Below are 22,950 nucleotides of genomic sequence, written 5' to 3'. Positions count from 1 at the left end.
GCGGTTGTGGTGTATCTGTCGTTGGATGTTTGCAAAATAACACTAGAAGGGGATTTGAGTCTCGCGGCGCCTCCAGTGTGAGAGTAAGACCTCGTTTTTGGATGATGATGAAGACAAAAATGTAAGGTGGCTATGTGTGATGAGTGTGTAAGAGAGAGCGTAACCCCTGAATCCTTTTCCCTTGGTATTATAGCTCAATGGTAAGGTTTAGGGGTTAGTACCTTTAGATCAGGGTCGTTCGTTGCTGGGGGCGGATGACGCTTGACTCGAATGGATATTATACACATGTCTACGCAAGGACCGGCATAGAATTTAACAAGAGTGTGCTGATGCGTGTCCTGCGTGTCCCAATTTGTTGGCTGTTGATAGTTGTCCTTGTCATGTGTTCAGGTTCGTACCCCATGTACTCCTCCTTGATGGGCTGTGGGACTGGCTTATGTCAGGGTTGGGGTGGACCCGACTTCTCCCCCTAAGCCTGACTCGCTCTAGAGCAGGGTTGGATTCCAACTGGTAGGTTGACTCGTTCCTGGACTGGGTCTGAACTCGGCTATCCATATGAGCTTGACTTACCACGTTAGCTTGTTACTGGATTGGGTTGGGTCCCGGCTCCTTTACTGAGCCTGACTCACCTTATAGCAGGGTTGAACTGTAACTGGGACCTATCATGTGACATATCATAATATAATTATAAATATTTTGGAAAATAAAGTTGTGCTACAATGGAACACTGGTAGCTAAATTTTTAGCCAATTTAGTTATATTTGCCGAACTTTTAGAGATCTGTGACAAAATTTCACATTATTTGTTATCATAACGAAATAATTCCTTTTTATTTATAATTACATACCATATTAATAACATACCATTTTTAAAATAAAATTAACCAAGCCCGTCATGTTGGAAGACAAACCCTTACCAACATGAGTTTGAATTTAAAAAATCGAATCAAAATTTATGAAACCGATATCTAAATCACATAATCCGATAATTATACGAAAATCAATTTGAACCAATACGAAAATTTAACCGAAATTAATTTGAAATACTAGATTCAATTATAATTTGAACCGATCAAAATCCAATAATATACCATCCAAAACGAATATGAACCGAATTAAGCATAATACTTAAAATCAATTTTATGCTTGTGATAACATAATTATTTAATCAATTTTTTCGTAAAATTACATTATATTTTATTAAAAGTAATATATATAATTAAAAAAATTAAGTCACAAATAAAAAAAGATGAATAAGTTTTATCTCGAAAATATCCGAACCTTTTACTTCGAATCGTTTTTTTTGATTTTAATATGAATTTCATCTTATTTTAGTTCGAGTTATATCCGAAACAAATTTCATCCAATCTGATCCGAATAATATCCAAATATATCAATTCAGAATTCAATCCAATTTGAAACTAATTCAATCTCGAATCGATCCAATTATCCGAAATTATAAGTTGTCCTTTAACTCATCTTTCTAGCCTTTTAACCTTCTAATTCTAAATCTTTTATTTTGATCTCTTATTAACATGTAAGTTGTAACTCTATAAAACCTTCATAGAAATATCATTTTACCTTGTAATGTACGAGTGTGATCCCACAATCACGGCCAACATTTTTGTAATTTTGAAATACGAAGATTTCCTCACACACCGAGATAATTTATAGAGTATTACAGATTTCGGAAATCGGAACTATTCGATTGAGGTGTCGATTTACGATTTATCGGATGATTTTTAAAAAATCGGATGATTAATCGACGATTTATCAAAAATCGGTCAAATCAAACATACTTTTTGACCAATTTTTGAGCAATTTATCGGCGATTCTTAAAAAATCGGTCGATTTTTATAACAGACCTGTAGATAGATATATGGCAACACTAATATCAATTCAGAAAATCTATAAATGGCAATAAATTCCCGCCTTGACCAATAATCCTGTAAATCCAAAAACCTTCCCATACGCAAAGAAAACCTCCCCACATTTCAATCTATACATACAAAGACACACAACCCTAAAACCATTTTCAAGAATATGGAGCTCCAAGTCATCGACTTATCTCCATTCTTACAGATCTCAAATTCTGACCCGACCCAATTGGATCCGACCCTACTCACACTCTGCAGTGAAGTGAGTCGGATCCTGAAACAAACGGGAGCTTTGTTAGTGAAAGATCCGAGATGTTCAGTTGAAGATAATGATAGATTTATTGATATGATGGAGAAGTATTTTGAAATGCCAAAGGATTTTAAGAGGCTTCAAGAAAGACCTCATCTTCATTATCAGGTTAATTTTTTAAAACCCATTTTGTATGTTTTTGTTTTTTTTGTATGTATGTGTGTGTATTTGTGATTATGTTTTGGTCAAGATTGTGTTTTTGGTTTCTGGGATTTTTAGATTAGTGTGTTTTGGCATGTTGGCATGTTAAAGATTTTATTTTTATTGAGTTTGTGTTTTGTTTTTGGATTTTGTTTTTGTGGGTGATCATTGTTTTTAGGTGTTTTGGGAGGAAATAGGTAATGGGTGTTTTTGTTTGGTGGTGTTTGTGTTGATTTGAGAGAAATGCTTGGTGGTTTTTTTTAATTTCGGGTTATGAATGGGTGTTTGATTGATTTTTAAGAAATGATTTTGGGATGTGGAAGAAGATGGTTTTGATCATTTTGTGAGGGTGGTCATTGTGGCGGAATCTAAATGTTGTGACTTGTGAGTGTTTTTAATTTTTGTACGTTAAAGCAGTTGTATTAGATTAGTGGGTTTTGGTCCTTTTACATGTGAAAGGTTTGATTTTTAGTAGTTTGGTTTTGTTATCGGGTGTATTATGATTCTTTTTTCTTTTTAAAATTTTGGGGGGAATGTAGTGGGTTTATTGGGTTTTTATTAGTTAAATGATTTGGACGAAACTGTGTAATTTGATGTATGAATGTTATGTATAAATTGGTGTGAGGTGGACTTGATGAAGAAGCTCGTTAGAAAAAAACTTATTAAATTTGTGAGTGCGAAGGAATGTGTATTTAGAGTTGATCATGTCACAAATTATGTCTGATTTCTAATAAATGAGTAGTGTGGTAGGAACTAGAGAGTTTAGACAATAGTTCTACCTAATTGATACATTTGGGGATTGAAACTCAAATTTAAATATTATAAAGTAGGTGGTTCATGCTATGGTGGTACTCCCTCTGTCCCAAAAATAAGAGTTGTTTTGACTTTTGACACGCAGTTTAAGGTGTAAAAAAAATACTTCCATATATTTTTTTCCCAAATTTCTTTGTCTAAATAAAAAAATAAATATTGAATTTTAATTCAGAAAAATGAAAATTTGAAAAAAAACATACATAAGTGCCTTTTTTACACCTTATAATGCGTTTCAAAAGTTGAAGCGACGCTTATTTTGGGACAGAAGGATTATAACATTTCTCTTGAACCCGTAAACTAGTTTGAATTTCATCAATATTATGAAGCTCTGGAATGAGTATATCGTCCATAAATAGGGAAGATTTAGTGATGGATCAAATTCCGTAGTTGGATGTAAGTGTCACTACTTAAAGTTTCGGTTTTGTTTAGAAGGTACCTAAAGGTTGGCAACTTCTAACGTGCTTCACTTGGAAAAGCTTGTCATACTCGATTAGAGTATGGTCTGGTCGAAGCTTTTATACATTTTGGATGTCATTACGTGACCAAATGCGATTGGTAGTTTTACTTGCAGTCAATGAAATGCTCAGTAGTTACATTGAGTTTTACTTGCACAAGTTTCTAGGTGAGAAATATGTCTGCGGGTTTTATTAGCTTGGAGGTAAATTTGGTGGCGTATATCTCCTCAACGTAGTTCGTAATGCAAAAAGCACAATGTCCTCTACATTTCATTTTGTTCAAACCCCAGTCAACTAGGTATCATACAGGTGGCTGCAAAGAGCACTACCATTAACATCCCCCACATTAACCTACAACCACTAGGTGCCAAATTCTTGTGCAGTGTCATAAGGTACATGTGTGTGTGACTGTGAAAGTTGAAACCTAATTATTCAGATTCCTGAGATGTATTTACTTCAAGGACAACGTGAAGACTTACGCGTGTTGGTTTTTTAGTTCCTCACGAAGGGAGGGGTGGGGACAGAGAATATGTGTTCGAGTACCCACTTTGGTGTTATTTTTAACACTAGGGTCACAATTTTTGAGCCTATTTACATTTAATGGGGTTCGGAACCCATTATCGGGAGGTTAAATGAATTACAGATGTCTGCAGAGAGCAGAAATTACAAATTACTTTTCAATTTCATCCAGGAAATTGAGCAACATAAGCAAAATTCCTGAGATGTATTTACTTCAAGGACAAGGTGAAGACTTACACGTGTTGGTTTTTTAGTTCCTCGGGAAGGGAGGGGTGGGGGCAGAGAATATGTGTTCGAGTACCCACTTTGGTGTTATTTTTAACACTAGGGTCACAATTTTTGAGCCTATTTACATTTAATGGGGTTCGGAACCCATTATCGGGAGGTTAAATGAATTACAGATGTCTGCAGAGAGCAGAAATTACAATTTACTTTTCAATTTCATCCAGGAAATTGAGTAACATAAGCAAAGAAAGCTTTTTTAAGGTAACACACTTGTAGTTTATTAAGTACTTGCAGTTTATTAAGTGTTAACATCACAAAAATCTCTTGCTTTAAAGGAAAAAACACAGTTTAGTTAAAGGAGGAACTGGTGTAGTACAGAACCTAGATAAAAGGTAGAGACCTCTATTTACACATATTTAAGAAAGGGAGTTCAATGTGAAAGAGAAGACGGGTACCATGTCTAATGTTCTTGAAGACGTGGGTAATGGATGTTTGAAAATTGGAAGTGGTAATGAATCTAAAAGATTTTCTTTTGATTTTTAGCCAAGTTTCTTCTGGAACTACACTAGCTTCTGAATATCTTGTTTATCTACTTCCGCAATCCCGTATTCTCATTTTCACTTTCTTACCTATATAATCATGGGATTGCTTTCCATGAACAACATTTCGTTTATGCATGCAATTGATGTTAATCTGTGATGTCATGCATAATGAATTGAAAGAAAATAATGGGGTCAGAGTTATTTAAAAGGAATCTACCAAGCTCTTTAAGCGTCTTTTCATTATATCAGGATAATATATTTCTTTTACCTGATGGTGTAGAAGTTTAAGCTTGCTTTGGTTTATGGCCCATATAGTCATATAGATATGTGAATATATATATATATATGGGTTAATTGCACTTTGCACCCTACTACTATGTTTCAAAAACAAATTTGTACCAGAACTTTGGAAAATTCAGTTTGCACCCCTATACTTCAACTTTGGGATTCATTATGCACCCCTTTTCAAAATTTTGTTGAATTGGGTAGGGGTAAAACCGGAAATTCAACGATATACTTAATCAAAATAAAATTTAGCTTGTTCAAATATTATTAAAAATTGTATATTATTTTATATCAACTATAAAATAATAAATTTTTAATTTTCAAATAACACTATTAATTTTATATTAGATTTTCATTTTTTAATATCAATTTCAAAATTTTATTACTCTACTTAATTAAATTTAATTATATAATCAAAATTAATTGTTAAAATATTTTTTTTGTACAATTACAAAATACTAGCATTAATAATATAAAATGAAATCAAAACTGAAATTATTATTATCATTTAAAAAATTAAAAACTTATAATTTTGTATCAAAATTCAATTTTTAACATTATTTTAAAAGATATGAAATTAATTTACTTAATATTTTTGCTGAATTTCCGATTATACCCCTACCCTATTCAACATAATTCTGGAATGGGTGTATAATGAATCCCAAAGTTGAAGTATAGGGGTGCAAACTGAATTTCCCAAAGTTCTGGTACAAGTTTGTTTTTGAAACATAGTAGTAGGGTGCAAAGTGCAATTAACTCTCTCTCTCTATATATATATTTTTATTTTTTTTATATCAATATTCAACACACATGTCAATCTCTGTATGTTTTTTTATTAATTATTTTGTTACCTGTTACAGGTTGGAGTGACACCTGAAGGAGTTGAAGTTCCTCGTAGTTTGGTTGATGAGGAAATGCAAGCAAGGTTAAAAGAAATGCCTAAAGAATATCAACCGTCAACTCCTACAGGGCCAGATCCGAAGTGGAGGTACATGTGGAGGATTGGTTCTCGACCATCAAATACTCGCTTTCAGGTTTGATAATATCTATTTCATTCGTTCAAGTTGATATTTGATGTTTGACTGTTATTAAGAACATCCTATCTGCAGGAACTGAATTCTGAGCCTGTTATACCTGAGGGTTTCTCCGAATGGAAAGACACAATGGACTCTTGGGGATATAAGATGGTAAATGCTATTGAGGTAAGGCATCACTGCTATATGTTCAATTGTGGCAGTTTATATTGTACATTACAGTTTTATATATCCGAACGTTTGTTCCCAGGCTGTAGCTGAGATGGCAGCAATTGGATATGGCCTTCCAAAAGATGCATTCACTAGTCGCATGAAGCAGGTCCGGAATAATTATTATATTTTTCAGTAGATCTGTATGTTTATATTACTTCTTTTCTTTTCTACTCATCTACATATAACAAGCTAGTGTGCCAGATGGCTTTCTCAGGTTTGAATTTAATTTGCATAAATGCTAGTTTTAAATTAACGCATTTTTTTTTGTAAAACTAAAAATGTTCAGTGCCCCACTAGATATATTAATGTCTGGATTTGCTTCTTTTGAGGTAAGTGTCCGTACACATTTAGTATATAATCTGTTTTCTATAATTTAAATTTAATTAGGGAGATTAATAACACATTTTACAAATTTGTTATAAACTTCTTTTGTTCAAAGTTAAAACTTTCAAATTTCCAGCAGATCACAGACGGTGCATATGCATATCTTGTTATATTTTAAATTTTCAGGCACCCCACGGTCCAAAATACTATATATGTTAGTGGATGTTTTATTTTAGATTAACTAGAAAAAATCTTGATGTAGGTGTTTGTTTTAACAGTTGCCTTCCATCTTAATCATAGGGACCACATCTTCTAGCTCCAACAGGTAGTGACCTCAGTCGTTATGGCCAGGAGGGCACTGTGTTCGCAGGCTACCATTATGACCTTAACTTTCTGACAATTCATGGCAGAAGTAGATTTCCTGGTTTAAGCATCTGGCTGAGGAATGGGCAAAAAGTTGAGGTTAAGGTTCCTATAGGATGCCTTCTTATTCAGACTGGAAAGCAGGTGAGGGTTTGTTACAGATTAATGTTTCTTTGATTATCTGGCGTGAGAGGTGTTAAAGAGTTTAATTTTATGAGCTAGTGTGGTGGCTTGAAAATCCTGGTTTCACTTGGCATTTTGCATAGAACGGTTGTTATGGATTAGTATTATATATAATTTGTATAATATCTGAGCGATTTACTTATATCTTTTCATACTTTTCCTACTCGAGGAATTATCGAATTCGAACAGATATAGAAGGATTCATAGTAACTATGTTTGAATGATGGTATAAGAATTTCAATATTTGAACTTGCACCCTCCACACTGTTTCTATGCGCAGATAGAATGGTTGACTGCAGGAGATTGTATAGCTGGGATGCATGAAGTTGTTGTAACTAAAAGGACAACTGATGCAATTAAAGTAGCATTGGAGCAAAATCGCAGCCTCTGGCGAGTGTCATCAACAGTGAGTGTAGCCGTCGCAATCATTGACTGTTCCTCAAAATGTTTTACATGATATATTTTGTTGCTGATGCAATTTTCTTTTTCTTTCTAAAGTTGTTTGCACATATAGCATCTGACGCTGTACTAGAGCCCTTGGGTCATTTTGCGGAGTCTCCTCTTGCCGCCAAGTATCCCCCAATCTGTGCAGGAGAATTTGTGGAACAAGAGCTTTCTGCAATCAATCTCAAAGGAAATGTAGGAGCTATGTAACTCAGCAAAATAGGCTTATTTGACCCTGATGCAGATGCTAATAACTTGAAGGATGTTTAAATCATAAAGTAGATTGAGATATTTTACTTCTTTGAATCTGTACCTGGAGAAACACAAGGCCAGTTAGTAGCAGGCCTTATTGTATTTTATGTGAAACATGTCACTTGACAATGAATTGTCACTGGGATATATTGTTACTTTTAAGTTTTACCAAAATCAATTGAATGCAAAATTTAACTGTTATCCCCTCTGAAAAATAAGTTCTTCCGTTTTCCTCTTTTTGTTAGCAAATTATGTTTTTTCCTTTAAAATATCATATTGACTCGTAAAGTAGTACTGAAGAAGATATGAACATGTGTGCACAGAAGGTGAATCTACATGCCTAAATTATTTGCATCACTTGATTTGGACTACAGCTAAAATGCTCGAGTAACATACATTTGGTGAGCAGGGTCATGAAATTTGAGTTTTAAAACTGCTCAAGAGAGGCAGAGTTAGCTTGGAAATGACATGATTCAACTGTAACAGAAATTAGGACAGCGGCAAACAATAGCATGCAGTGGTAACAGAAATTAGAACTGCGGCAAACAATAGCATGCATCAGTGCCCGTGGCTCGTGTATATAAGCAACCCACCATGAGTTACATTGATTTATCAAAATCAAGAATTACATCAGATTCCGAATTCAATTGAGTAAAATATGGGAAAGCTCATCGACACACGGGCATTATTTCCGGTGCTTATGATTATGTTGGTGCTGGCAGGATCAGTGCAGGAGAGTGCTGGACGTACATGTGGGAACACATTCTTCTCCTCATTGATTCAAATGATTCCTTGTCGTGCAGCAGTTGCTCCCTTCAGCCCCATTCAACCAAGTCCTTCTTGTTGTGCTGCAATCAAAGCGCTCGGACAGCCTTGTCTTTGCGTGCTCGTCAACGGTCCTCAGATTTCTGGTGTGGATCGTAACATGGCATTGCAGCTACCTGATAAATGCACTGCTAATTTTGAACCATGTAACTCTTTCTCCCATTTAATATTTATGCACTACTAACTGTGTAAACTTACTTTTAGCTTATTAACTTTTCGAAATTAACATAACTACAAGCTCTACGATATGATTGCTATTGCTGCAGGTGAGATTATGAAGAAATGATAGCCTGTAGACCCTTGAAGAATTGTAGGAATAAATGTGGATAGCAACTCTATGTCTGTCCATATAACAATGTACCAGTGCTGTTAAGTGTTAAAATTATGTATACTATATACATTATCTTGGAACTATTAGATATCTGGTTTTTCTCAAGTTCAAATGGCATTGGAGGATTTTAAGACCATCCAAAACTGAGTTATATATCATTGTATTCTTCTGCTTGTGAAATCAGAATGCATTTCTACTGCACCAAAGATGGCACACCTGCATATAATTCAAAAGGCTGGACATAAGTCCATGAAGGTCTTATCCAAATTACATTTATCTAATTGAAAAATAAGTTCAGAGAAGCACATCCTGAACAAACAATAATATCTATGCTCAAAATATTTATGCTTATCCTACAGACAATCATCTATATAAAAAAATAATACACCAAAACTTCCAAAGCGAAGTAATTAGTGGGGATACAAGTTATAAGCATAGTCAAAATCAAATCAATTAAAAATGTGCTTATAAAGGTAAATTACATATGTGTATGGGGGTACATATGATGGCTAACAGCTGCAAAAGTTTTAAATAATTGGAGATGATCATAGAGCATAACAGGTGCAAAACGTTATGACATGAAAACTTTCTGCAATGATAAATACATATATTCTGTTATAGATTTTGGTAGGTCAATTTCCATTCTCACCCAACATGATATTATAAATGATTGTGCTTCATCAGTTAGGCCTGATCTTTGAATAATTCAATCATTTTATTGAATAACATGCATTTCACGATAAGTTGCAGGTTTTTCCTTGGCTAATCTGGTCCATGTATTTGGTTTGTGTTACTGATTGAAGCGGTGTCATGCAGCTGAAATCGACTTGAAACCCAAACTCCACTGTTGAACCGACCTGTAAGTCGATCAAGCCTAGAATCTGATCTCCATTGTACCAATCTCCTTGTTAGTGTCTGCTTTTGTATTTGCATCTATTTGTCCCAAGTGTTCAATTTATAACGACCAATGAGCATGAAGATGTACGCGTAGTTTATTGGATAGGACCTCGTGAAAAGGGAGCAAAGGAGTTATCGCTAGACCAATATTTTATATAAAAACTATAGATTCTTCTCTTTTAGCGAGCTGCATTAGTTAGAATTAAAGAATGCTGTATGAACTCGCGAAAAGTATAATTCCCTTTTCCCTTGCAGGCATGCAGCACATCTATATTGAAACTGAAGGACACAGAGGGTTTGTCAAACTGTGTGGTTTGTTAATGATATCTTTGTCTAATCAAACAATCTGTTATCACATTTTTTGCCTCTCTTTCTTTCATTAAAAATCTTCAATACCATTATTTTAATAATCCTAATTTTATTCAAATCTAGTATAATCTAAAAGTTGTGTTCATCCCTCTTTTCCAGAGACTCGTCATATCTTGAGAGGGACATGTAGACCGCGGAGTACTAATTTAGCACTAATATTTAGAAGTTAATAACTTGTAAAAATCCAAAAATTATTAAAAATAAGAATATATTGGCATATCAGGTCAACCAATTTTAGAAGTCCAATAAATTACCACAGTAATTGTATGATATAATAAAAAGAGTATCACTAAAAAAGTGAGTTTAAGTGGTAAAAGAATTAGTTAAGTTTGAGCAGTCCCTTGTCTTCTATAAATTCAATGCAAGACTTCAAATACTCACATAAGCCTACTGCACAGTTTCACAGTATTCACTATTTCTCATGGCATTTTCACATCTTGTCCTCCTCCTGCTCTTTCTTTTAGGTATTCGAAGTGTATGACTATATGGAATTTTCTAACTTTTGCATGTAAATTTTACATGAAATTTCATGATTTTTGAATTTTTTAAATGCAGGTGTTGATGGTACAGTATTCACCTTAAAGAACAATTGTGGAAGAACTATATGGCCAGGGATTCTAACAAGCTACGAAGCTCCTTCTCTATGGAACGGAGGTCTCGAGCTCAAAAAAGGGGAATCAAAAAACATAACAGCCCCTGATAACTGGTCAGGCAGAATTTGGGCACGCGACGGATGCAAGTTCAACGCACGAGGCATTGGGAAATGTCTCATAGGCGATTGCGGTGGCAACTTACGTTGTGAAGGGAAGATGGCTGCAGCTCCAGTGTCAGTGGCTGAATTTATTTTGAGTTCAGATTCCGATTCATATGATGTTAGTCTTGTGGATGGTTATAACATGGAGTTATCAGTTGTGCCACTTGGGGGAAGTGGCAATTGTACTAAGGTTTCATGCAAAGTTGATCTGGCTGATAAGTGTCCGAAACAGATGCAAGTTAAATTTAAAGGAAGAGTTGTCGCTTGTTTGACTCCATGTATGGTTTTCAAGAATCCTTTGGTTTGTTGTACAGGTCAATATAGTAATCCTCAAAAGTGTCAAGCTAGTAGTTACACTGAGATCTTTCAGTCGAGTTGTCCTTTGGCTTATAACTTTGCTTTCGATGATGCTACCAAAACCTTTACCTGCAGTGGAGCTGATTATCTAGTCACATTTTGTTGAAATTCTTATGTAGTGTCCAAGAAAACAGCTAGTGTTTGATAGATGTAATCATAGTGTGTCACTAGTTGTTTTGTGGGGAGAATTTGTTGTATGTGGTTTGCAAATTCATTTCTTCAGGTGTATGTTACTACTCCCTCAGTAAGCTTGTATATCTTCGATTTGTTGTTTAATTTGGTTTGTAATGGTTTCAACTTGATTTCGGATATTGGCAATTCAATGGCTTTAAAGGTTCTTCTAGTTACCACCAACTATTGTAGCTTTCTTAATTGTTGCCTTCTGGTTTTGTTCTAGATTATCGCTCGGAAGTAAAGTTTCTTTTAATTATTCGTGTAGCCTAAGAAGAAAGAAAATGATCATGGTATTTTTGTTAAATAAAACCTGTTATAATGGATTATTCGAGGTTGAAGAGCAAGATACGGGCTGGTGATTCGGTGGCTGTATAAATTAAAGGATCGGAGGGGTAGCTATATGAAGAAAGAACTGGAGGTGGCCGAGTGTTCAATGATCTTTCTGAGGTTTCGTGTTTGCTTTTGCATGATTTGGAGTGCTCCTAACTTATGCCTACATATCTGAGTAAGTACCAGGCATTTACATGTTAGGAGTTGCCCCACATCGTTTGTGGGAGGGGCAGTTTGATAAAATATAAGTAGCAAGATAACTCCAATTAGAATGAGACCTTTTGGGAGGTGCCAAAAATAAATCTGTGTCCGTTTATAAACGGACCAAAACAATTTCAGATGGGCTCCAGAAGTTACCTAGGAAGAGGCAGATGGGCTTGCCTCAGAATGGGCTCAAGGAAAAGGCAGACGGGCCTTCCATTATGGGCCTAGGGGGAGCAAATAGGCAGATGGACTTTCAGTATGAGTCGAGGGGGAGCCTGGTCACACTGAAGGAGGCATAATCGACATGTGTCGGGCCCGGTGTGTGATGTGTGAAGGGGGAGATTGTTAGGAGTTGTCCCACATCGTTTGTGAGAGGGGCAGTTTGCTAGAATATAAGCAGTCACATAAATTCATTAGAATGAGGCCTTTTGGGAGGTGGCCAAAAACAAACTCGTGCGGGCTCGGCCCAAAGCGGATAATATTATACTAATGTGGAGTTAGGCATGCTCAGGAAGCCCAACAAGTGGTATCAGAGTTTCAGGTTATAACGGTTCATAACAATCTCACGTGGGCTCCAGAATGGACCTAGGAAGAGGCAGATGGGCTTGCCCCAGAATGGGCTGAAGTAAAAGGCAGGTGGATCTTCCAATTTGGGCCTAGGGGGAGCAGATAGTCAGATGGACTTTCAGTATGGGTCGAGGGGGAGCCTGGTCACACTGAAGGAGGCAGAATCGACAGGTGTCGGGCCCGATGTGTGAAGGGGGAGATTGTTAGAAGTTGTCCCACATCGTTTGTGGGAGGGGCAGTTTGTTAGAATATAAGCAGCCAGATAACTCCGATTAGAATAAGGCCTTTTGGGAGGTGCCCATCACTAGGACTATGATTTGACAATTCTAAAAATGTTATTTGTCATTAGGGTACATACAATCCCGTCGAAAGAATCCCAAAAATTACAGGGTTGAAGATGCAGAAGACTGTACTATCAGCTCAAATTTGTGACATTCAGAGATCTCATGGGTAACAAAGCTGAGTCGAAGCTGGTAAAGTTTCTTGGTCACAATTGAAAAGGGCGTAGCATTTGCGATGGCAAAAAAGATGTTGGAAAATCCTAGAGCTTCATCAAGAGCGCAAATCAGACAACTAAAGTGTAGTACTACAATCGCCAAACTCTTCATTTTCATCAATTATCATTAATATTTAACTCTTCATTTTTTAACTCTCAGTGTACATAAACAAATCCTCTAATATCAAACTCTTCAGTTTTAAAACAAAGATATGTTGCTATCTTCTTTCTTGTACTAAGCTGAAGTGAAGCAGCAGTTAGTTTGGTGTTTTCTCAACAAATAATCGGGTATGTACTAAGTTAATGGCAGAGCCAAGTATGAGAAAGGTCAGTCGTGTTGAGAAGGATACAATCAGTGAGTTGCCTCGGAATGTACAAGAGATTACTATGTTCTCTGCCAATACAAGATGCAGTGATACCTATTATTTTGTCAAGAGCATGGAAGGATCGTTGGACTATGATTCCGCATCTAAACTTTGATTTTCAGTTTGGAAAATGTTAGGGACACCAAATTGGTTCCCAAAAAAATTATAAAATATAAAGTGTCAAATTTTTATTGGCTAAATGAAAATGAACCCCCTACATTTATATCAAAAGTACCAATTAAATCATTTCAAAGTGTCACGTCACCCATGACACATCATTTTGTAACAATTTTTTGTACCATTTTTTTTCCTCAGAAAATACAGACAATATGATGATCAAGAACTTAAGGCACATAAAATTGTAACTGTAATAAATAAAGTTCTACTACTCCACTATGGTCCGATTTTCAAGTTTGAATATATATCATCTTTCAGACTAGTTATGTGTTGGCTTATAAGAGCATTGATTATAATTGGTTGACTAAATTGAATTTGTAGGACAATATGTAAAATTTGTTCAATATATTGGATATTGGCTATACGTTAGTTATATTTTAAAAATAATATGTTATAAAAATTTATGTTATTATAAATAAAATATATTAATTTAATATGGTAACAAATGATTAATTTTTTTTTACAAAACCAATATCAAGAGGTTGACTATATACCATTGGAGATGGAACTTTTTTACATAATCTCTATATTTTTTTTATTTATAATATATATTAATGATTTTTAAATAAGGGTTATTAATGATTTTTAAATAAGGGTTCCATATGGTTGGAGATGCTATAACTTTGCTTTTGAGGATAGGGTACCCTTTTTTTGATTTATTATGTTTGACTTTTTGATCCACATGTTTCGGTGGGTTGACCAAATAACTAGAATTATTATTTTTAAGACGTTCTTTTTATGATTAAAAATATGAGATAAAAAAAATTTATTCATAAAAAGAACTTTTCGGAAAAAAATATTTTAACTATACGGTTAAATCTCCTAAACATATGTGCTGGAAAGTCAACGTCATATATTAAAAAAAGGAATAATAAATTAACACTATACCGAATAATGAGACAGATATATAATTATAAATTAACAAGAACAAATAAGCAACCAACGAAACAAATGAGGAAGCAAGGAAGTAAAAATTGACTGTCTTTTTAAGAAATTCAAAACTCATACAAAAATTTGGATTTGAACAGGGTCAGAATCATAAGTTTTCAGCATAAACTTCACAATAATGTATTATCATAGTTTTAGGGGGGGAATCTCGACTGTTGGTTTAACGTAATTTTACGAGCATAATATTAAAGTACAAATTTATTTCATCATAACATAAAATGATGCATAGTAAATATGAAAACGAACAACTCAATAAGTTAACTTTGTAATTGAACTTCAAAAGAGGCATTTTCTGTGGAATGAAAATCAGGTGATGTTCTTCTAGTCTTAACACGGGGTTGGTTGGAACAGAAATTAAGTTAAAAATTGAGGGAAATGTACAATAAGTCTAAGTCTAGAAAAAAATTGAAAACAAAAATTACACAAGGGGGGACAAAGCCAAAAATCGTGTCCACAACATTACTGATCATCTGTGTTTATAATTTCACTGGGTAGTAATATTCAATTTATGACTACTTACATTGACATTTAGGAATTAGAATTGTGACATGACTGACATCTCACAATTACCCTTGCAACAAAATTGTTACTAATACAATTTTTAACCAATTAAAAGAAAAACTAGAATGCTCGAGAGCTAACATGATTTGATCGTGCATTGCAAGGGTAAATAGCTAGTTTCATATTCAATCCAACAAAAGATTGGTACTTGAAGACTTTGGGCGTTGTCAACCAATTACATTACCACGTTAAAATCATTACGCACAAGTTAAAATGGGGAAAGTAATAGGGTAAATTTGAGCCCTCCTCATCTCTTATAAAGTAAAACTCTCTCATAACATTTCTTCAACTACAATATCAAATATCTTGTGCAACCTCATGGCATTTTCACATCTCTTGCTTCTATTAATCTTTCTCTTAGGTACTCATTGTGTATGATCATCTTAATTTTACATAAATCGTGTACTTTTCTTGATGAAATGTTACTTTCTGGTTCTTGTTCGATATATTTACAGATAACTTAAAATTTGATCTTTAATTTTTGTTTTAGGTGCTGATGGTATAACATTCACATTAAAGAACAACTGTGGAGCAACTATATGGCCTGGAATTCTAACAAGCTACGATGCCCCTTCTCTACTCAACGGAGGTCTGGAGCTCAAAGCAGGGGGAACCAAAAACATAACAGCCCCTAATAACTGGTCAGGCAAATTTTGGGCTCGTGATGGATGCAACTTCGACAATAATGGCATTGGAAAATGTGCAGTGGGAGACTGCGGTGGCACCTTACACTGTCAAGGAAAAGAAGGCGCACCTCCAGTGTCATTGGCTGAATTTGTTCTAGGTTCCGATAGCGATACATATGATATTAGCCTGGTGGATGGCTACAACATGGAGGTGTCAGTTGAGCCACTTGGCGGAAATGGTAATTGCAGTAAGATTTCATGCAGTGTTGATTTGAGCCAGTGTCCGCAACAGATGCAGTATAAAGTTGAAGGAAAAGTTGTGGCATGTTTGTCGCCATGTTTGGTTTTTAATAATCCTATGGCTTGTTGTACTGGTGAGTTCAGTGATCCTCAAAAGTGTCAGGGCAACAGTTATACTGATGTTTTTAAGTCTAGTTGTCCTTTGGCTTATAACTTTGCTTTTGATGATGCTACCAAATCTTATACCTGCAGTGGAGCTAATTATGTGGTTTCATTTTGTTGAAATTGATTTCTCTGCGAGTATGCTAAAAAGAGAGCTGCCGTTTGATGATTGTAATCTGGTTTGTTGCTGCTTGTTGTAGGATTGTATCAGTCACATGATAGCCAAATAAATTTCTGCAATCAAAAGTTCGACGTGACGTCGGTGTGCATGTGTAATTATTTAGCAAAAAAATACAAATTGAATTCAAGTACGCAATAAATTATGATCCAAGAGTTTTGTACACCTATACTATTTTTAGATTTATTCTCATGCAGATAATATTAAGTAATTTTTGGAGAGTTTGATAAGATAACCCCATTGTAATATCTTATTTCTGGTCGTCCCATTTTTGACATTAATTTTGAATATTGGCCGGTCAATTAAGTTGTTGCGAGTACAGAGAGGATGTTACACCTTGCAATGAAGACACTAATGTTATTGATAGGCTACAAAATATTGATTTCCAAATCACTGAAAAATGGTACAGACCTTGGAAGAGTTGGGAGGAAATGGTCGACAAGGTTCGGATAACATGATAATTTCGGACTACTCAATAAATTTGAATGTCATGTGGAGTCCGAAACACCGGTGAAGTCAAGTTACTATCAACACATTCCATCAGCAGTTCTAATTATTAAGACTTTACTTTGATCGGATTTTATATCGGATGTTTACTTATTAAGACTTCAATTGAATTAGATTGAATCACAATTTCTATCCATTGAACAAGGCTACCTTCAAATACAAGTTTAAGGAATCCAATCGGGGGCCCAAGTTGACATTCAAAATTAAACAAAAACTGATCGATGATAAAATGATAAGTTTGAAAGGAAGTAAAAAAGATAGATACGAGTGGACAAAACAGATTTTGTACACAACATTATTAATTTGTGTTTTTAAATCATTGGTTATTATCAACATACTTGTACTTAAATTTACACGGAGGAAGCCAATATTTGACAAATGTTTTTTTTGGCACAAATCGGTGTACGAAGCTCACATTTGTAAGTGCAATAATCAACTGGGGGGAATATTTTTTTTTTACAAAGTGAAAATATGAAAGTGCAATCGAGCTCTTTGATTACATAAGATGGAATCGTTTTTTCAATTTCATACCATCTGCTGGACTTATTATGAACTTGCCATATCATGTTTGGTGTCTAATTGACCTCAACTTATCATGAACTGGCCACATTATAGTTGTTACTATTGAATAGTACATGCAATTCTAGCTTTTCTATTCGACCTCATGTCTAGCAAGCTTGGCTGCATTCAGCAACACCCCTAGATATTACACCAAAACTAAACCTCTTACAAAATAACTAAACTTACATTTCACAAATATATAAAAGGCGAACCAGTAAAATGGATGAAAACCTATTTATATTTACACTGCCCTGCTCTGGGAGTACATTTTTTACACATTTTTTACAAGATGGAAGATGAGATAAATTTATAAGAAACAACTAAACTAAACATAACTTTACCAAGGCAGCTTCAACAAACAATTTCCTCATTGCTGTAAGTGAATCTAAGGAAATTTATCTACTACAATACTTCATCTAATCTTGACATTTCGGTAGACTACTTCTTGCCAGGATCTCTTATTTCACATGGACATTTCTTCATTTATCGGCTTATAACTTAAACTGTTGAAAAAGCTTATCTGTCTTCCTTCTTGCTCTTTCCATACTTTCATCTTCTAAACACGCAGAATAATTTTTACTTGAAACAACTCATGGAAGAGGATAATGTCATCTTCATCTCGAACATGTGCATCTGTCCCGAGTCTCGTTCAGAGTCTATACATAAAAAAAAATATGAGGTGAGAAAAATTCGATCCTGTTTGATATCGGACTTTATGAGCTTAAATTTTAGCTGTACCTTTACTTCTTTCTGGAGGTCTTTAATGTATTCAACTGCCAAGTCTAACATATCTGCTGTGTTTGCTTGCTGTCAATGGACAAGAAAAATGTGAGTTCTCTTAGTTCGAACAAGAAAAACTCCACACCCTAGCTTGAAAAGCTGACAAATTATCTTTACCTTGTCCATATTTGGGAAAAGATCCTGCAGTTTTTTCATTCTCTCACTTATGCGTGTTCGTCTCATCTGTAAATCATATTGTCAAATTTTTTAATTTAGATGATATTGTTGATGAAGAACATAATTTTTTTTTTACTAAATGATGAAGAACATAATTAAACGCATGTAACTAGGAAGTTACTCGATTACCCTGAAAGATATCTAAGTTACTTGCACAAATAAACGACTGAGATTAAATCTGTTAAAGTTTACCCTCTCTGCTATGCTTCGAGGATGAGTGGCAAAACCCCTTTTGGCCCGCGTCCTGCAAGGAACACCTGAGTCTTGCTGAAAATGTAAAAGATTCTCAATCGTTTCCATTTCACCACTGGTGCTTGGCAAGCTAAATTGGTGAAGCAAGCCGGAACTGTAATGTTTGGAAGCCTCACTCTGATACAAAAATTTCAAGTTAGCGACAATCAATATATAAACAACCCTCAAAATGAACTTTCAAAAGAATTACCTGATTGTTCAATCCATTTATGTTCGAAAGCATCTTAACTTCGCCATCTCTATTCCTTTTTGAACCAGTAAAGGTACAGTCCCTTGGCCATTCTTGATTCTGTCCACTACTCAACTGGACATTCTGTTGGCAACTTGTAGCAATTTTCTCAGTGGTATGAGGCATGAACCTTGATTTAGAAGATGATCCGGTAGAAAAGTTTACATGATTACTCGACCTACTAGCTGTCGTATTGACGTCCGTCCTTATCCGTTTATTAGCATCAAAACTTCCACCCAAGTTTTCCATGGCACCGTATTCTGTAAATCATTTTGAAATTCCTTAGCAATAAGTAGACATGACAATAAGCAAAGGTTATATGATACTTAAGAGACTTGTGGGCGCATATGAGAAATTAATGGATCCAACATTTTCGTAAAAACCATACAGTCAATGATCAAGAAATTAGCCAGGCTGCTCCCAGAAAAGAAAAACAAGTTTTAAAATTCTTAAACTATACTATAAATTTTGTTTTCTATAACAAAAAAATATGGATTTGTAATTTTCTAATAATAGGTAATAACCTTTAAACAAAAATTATGTACTTGCTACAATGTCTTCTTTAGAGAACTCACTCTGTTCACTATCACTATGTTATTAGTTTAAGAAAGCTTTGTTACTAGTTGACTATAAATCCTTGACCCTTTACATTTTTATTTTATAAAATTCAAAAAAGCTTTACAAATGCAAAACTAAAGTTATAAAACTTTATACTCGAGATGTGATCAAACATCAAAGGGATAAAAAGTGTATTAAATTACTAACCACTCTTCACAACACTGAAAGGACATTAATCGGGACAAAATTGATCCTATTTGTGAGATCCAAAATAGTAGAAAAGTCAACATTTTTTTCTTTTTCTTTTTTCTAAAGTCAACTTTTTCACTTAACAAAAAAAATTCTAAAATGTCACATTTCATTCAACATTCAAACAACTAAACAATTAAAATAAACTTTACTATCTCATTTCCTACTACCATCCATTTCTTTACCATCAAATCCAATAAAAAAAAACTAAACAAACATAAAATTAAAATTCACATACAACACATAAAAACAATATAAATATAAAAGTATATACATATATTAAAAATATAAAAATAAATACATATTTTCTTACCAATTTCTGCAACCAAATTTGACAAGTACCCTGCTGGGGAACTACTTTGTCTTGTCAAATTCGAGTTTTTCTTCACCTCTTCCGATCCTCTAAACGACTTATCCACATTACAAACACCACTATCCTCACCCGGAATAACATACCCCATATCCGGAACATTAAAAAAAGCCGACCCATCTAAATCCACAACTTCTTGTTTCAAATCAACCCCATATTTCAATTCACTTGAATTCAAATCAATTTTCACTTCATCAAGTAAAATATCAAAAATTGAACTCGGAGCAGATCTGTATCGGGATAAGTTAGAACCCGAAAAATTACTATTATTTTCCGGTTTGTGATTGAAATTGGAAGAGAAGTAAAGATTGTTGAGTTCTTTTGGGATTGCATCTGACCCAGTTAGTGTATACATTACAAGAAGTGGAGATAGATACAAATGTTTAATATGGAAGGCTTAGTGTATGTAAGTATAGACAGGAGAGGAAATAAGAGAATGGATAAGGGAGGTTTTTGGGTTTGCGGGAATCTGAAAATGAAAAGGAGGTATGGAGTGGGGTTTTATATTCGTTTTTGTGGAGTACATTTTAAGTGAAAATAGCTGGATTTGACTTTTTTGTTTACATAAGATTATTTATTTAAATAAAATACTTAAATGTATTTTTTAATATTAAATAAACCAGTATATATAACTCATACGGTGCACGGTTATTTTTATTATCATAAATTATAATTTTAATATATTGGTGCTGTGATTTGAATATTATACCCCGTCAATAATAAATTTTAAGACTATATCTAACTATTCTCATCAATAAGTTTGACTATATGAAGATTAGAGATTCACAAAAAACCCATCGAACCGGGTTTTATCCGGACTTTAAAACCTGTTTTGTTTGGAAACGGATCGGGCCGGACTTTTTTAAAAATCGGATCGGGCCGAACTTCCGAAGAAATTTAAGACTTGTTTTAGACCCGCGGACCGGGCCGAACCGGTCTCTATTCGGGATTTTTATTTATATATTAAAAATTAATTTTATATTTTATAACTCGAATTATGAGTAGTTTAAATATCTGATATAAACTATGAGTAGTTTATATGAGATAGTGTAGTTTAGACACCGAAATAAATACTAATTTTTAATATAATATATGAATAATCATATATACCTTAATTGTTTTTAATATTACAATATAATTTTTTTAAAATTAAAATTATAAAAATATTGTATATTTTTAAATTTTATATAAAAAAGGTTTTTTAATCGGGATTTTCAAAATGCCCGTGCTTTTATCCGGGGCGAATCGCACTTTTAACTGGGCTTTTATCCCGGCTTTGTTAAATCCTAATTTTTATCCGGATTTTTCTGGTTTCGGGCCGGATCGGATTTTCGAGAAAAAAGAAGGTCCATTTAAGATCTGTGAGTCAGACCGAACCGAAACCGAATTTTTTTCGAAATCGAATTTTTCGGACTTTTTTCCGAAACGGATTGAATTTCGGGTTTCAAATTTTTTGAACATCTTTGAAGTAGATATTGAAATAAAGACCTAATGCGATTATTTCATAGAGGGATGACACAACCGGAAAAGGGGATGCTGATCTAATCAACCAAACTAATTTACAAGACTATAACAATTATTTTTTGTTGAAATTTGGGTATTCACTTGTTTGATTAAAAATATAGTACTATATATTTATTTTATTTGGGTATTCACTAGTTTGATTAAAAATATAGTATATATTTATTTTAGTTGACGGAATTGTGAGCCATGTAATAGTTGCCCCGGTGAAAGATTTCTCCAAGAAATTCAAATTTTGAAATCAAACGTTATGTATAAATTATAAAGACACAAATCCTACGTTCACATTAATGTTTAATTTTTAATTTTCAGTGTTTGAACATATTTAAAGCAAATATTGTGAATTTTTAATTATAAATATCTATTATCATGAGTCATGAGACCGTAACCTTTTAAAAATTTATTTAGGAATGTGAATCGTATAAAATTTATTCATATAATTATTAAATATTATTTTTCTGTTCTTTTCATTTTTTTCCAATTTTAAGGTGAATAAAAATTATAGTGTCATAATTTATTTATTTTTTTAAATTAAATTTTAAATATTAAATTTTAATTTTTTTTAAAAAAATATTGAAATAATTAATAGAACTTAATTTTAAAGAGGTGTTAAAATATGTCCCGCCTAATGTATATATCCTAGATGAGGTACCGTAATCATAAGTTTAGTGTAAAACAAAACGTCACTATTAAAATGTGAACCGATAAGGTCAGATGAAAGTCTAAAATACAAGATGACCCCATCAATCAAAATTGGAAACAATGTATAACGTGTTCTACTGTTTGTGTTTCGTTTATGGCGGCCATCTTTTTTATATACTGTACTAGTATATTATCTCCCTTCGTTTATTTTTGGAAATTTTTAATTTTTTTAGTCGAAATAAAAATGATTTATTTGAGTAGTTAACTTGATATGAATCTCTAACTTTAATAGGTTTACAGGCATACGGTGTTCTAAAAATCGGCCGATTAACCAATTAATCGGTCGATTAACCGGAGTTCGAACGGATCACGTCTCGATTAATCATTAATCGGGTCAAAGTACGGTTTTTTAGAAAATCAGTCAAAAATCGGGCAGTTCGGGAAAAATCGGTCGAATCGGGTCAAAAATCGGTCGAACCGGTCAAAGTTTGAAATTATTAAAAAAAATAAACAAAATAAAGTTTTTTTTAAATAATAATTAACATTTAATAATTAATATTAATA

General features: G+C 33.9%; 5 protein-coding genes across 5 annotated transcripts; 4 read left to right on the top strand and 1 right to left on the bottom strand.

The window, feature by feature from the left end:
• The first annotated feature begins 1,929 nt into the window (after window positions 1-1,929).
• On the top strand, window positions 1,930-8,180 carry LOC141662068 (2-oxoglutarate-dependent dioxygenase frbJ). Its single transcript, XM_074469123.1, has 7 exons — window positions 1,930-2,294; window positions 6,027-6,200; window positions 6,276-6,368; window positions 6,451-6,519; window positions 7,038-7,244; window positions 7,564-7,689; window positions 7,782-8,180. Exons 1-7 carry the CDS (start codon window positions 2,043-2,045, stop codon window positions 7,935-7,937), a joined length of 1,077 nt encoding a protein of 358 aa, XP_074325224.1. The 5' UTR covers window positions 1,930-2,042; the 3' UTR covers window positions 7,938-8,180.
• Window positions 8,181-8,574: 394 nt separating this feature from the next.
• LOC141719634 (uncharacterized) lies at window positions 8,575-9,341 on the top strand. Its single transcript, XM_074522010.1, has 2 exons — window positions 8,575-8,950; window positions 9,071-9,341. Exons 1-2 carry the CDS (start codon window positions 8,638-8,640, stop codon window positions 9,088-9,090), a joined length of 333 nt encoding a protein of 110 aa, XP_074378111.1. The 5' UTR covers window positions 8,575-8,637; the 3' UTR covers window positions 9,091-9,341.
• Window positions 9,342-10,709: 1,368 nt separating this feature from the next.
• LOC141662058 (pathogenesis-related thaumatin-like protein 3.5) lies at window positions 10,710-11,855 on the top strand. The gene is made up of 2 exons (XM_074469112.1): window positions 10,710-10,865; window positions 10,957-11,855. Exons 1-2 carry the CDS (start codon window positions 10,823-10,825, stop codon window positions 11,616-11,618), a joined length of 705 nt encoding a protein of 234 aa, XP_074325213.1. The 5' UTR covers window positions 10,710-10,822; the 3' UTR covers window positions 11,619-11,855.
• A 3,684-nt stretch (window positions 11,856-15,539) lies between these two features.
• LOC141719625 (pathogenesis-related thaumatin-like protein 3.5) lies at window positions 15,540-16,707 on the top strand. The gene is made up of 2 exons (XM_074522003.1): window positions 15,540-15,695; window positions 15,825-16,707. Exons 1-2 carry the CDS (start codon window positions 15,653-15,655, stop codon window positions 16,481-16,483), a joined length of 702 nt encoding a protein of 233 aa, XP_074378104.1. The 5' UTR covers window positions 15,540-15,652; the 3' UTR covers window positions 16,484-16,707.
• Window positions 16,708-17,828: 1,121 nt separating this feature from the next.
• LOC141662047 (transcription factor bHLH129-like) lies at window positions 17,829-20,705 on the bottom strand. The gene is made up of 6 exons (XM_074469103.1): window positions 20,167-20,705; window positions 19,008-19,306; window positions 18,758-18,934; window positions 18,506-18,571; window positions 18,347-18,415; window positions 17,829-18,264 (listed from the first exon to the last, which is right to left on the bottom strand). Exons 1-6 carry the CDS (start codon window positions 20,576-20,578, stop codon window positions 18,223-18,225), a joined length of 1,065 nt encoding a protein of 354 aa, XP_074325204.1. The 5' UTR covers window positions 20,579-20,705; the 3' UTR covers window positions 17,829-18,222.
• Between the last annotated feature and the right edge of the window lie 2,245 nt (window positions 20,706-22,950).

Source organism: Apium graveolens, chromosome 1, assembly GCF_009905375.1.
Source record: "Apium graveolens cultivar Ventura chromosome 1, ASM990537v1, whole genome shotgun sequence".
Taxonomy (NCBI): domain Eukaryota; kingdom Viridiplantae; phylum Streptophyta; class Magnoliopsida; order Apiales; family Apiaceae; genus Apium; species Apium graveolens.
Note: the sequence above shows the minus strand (reverse complement) of the source record. Positions and strands in the feature narration are given on the sequence as shown.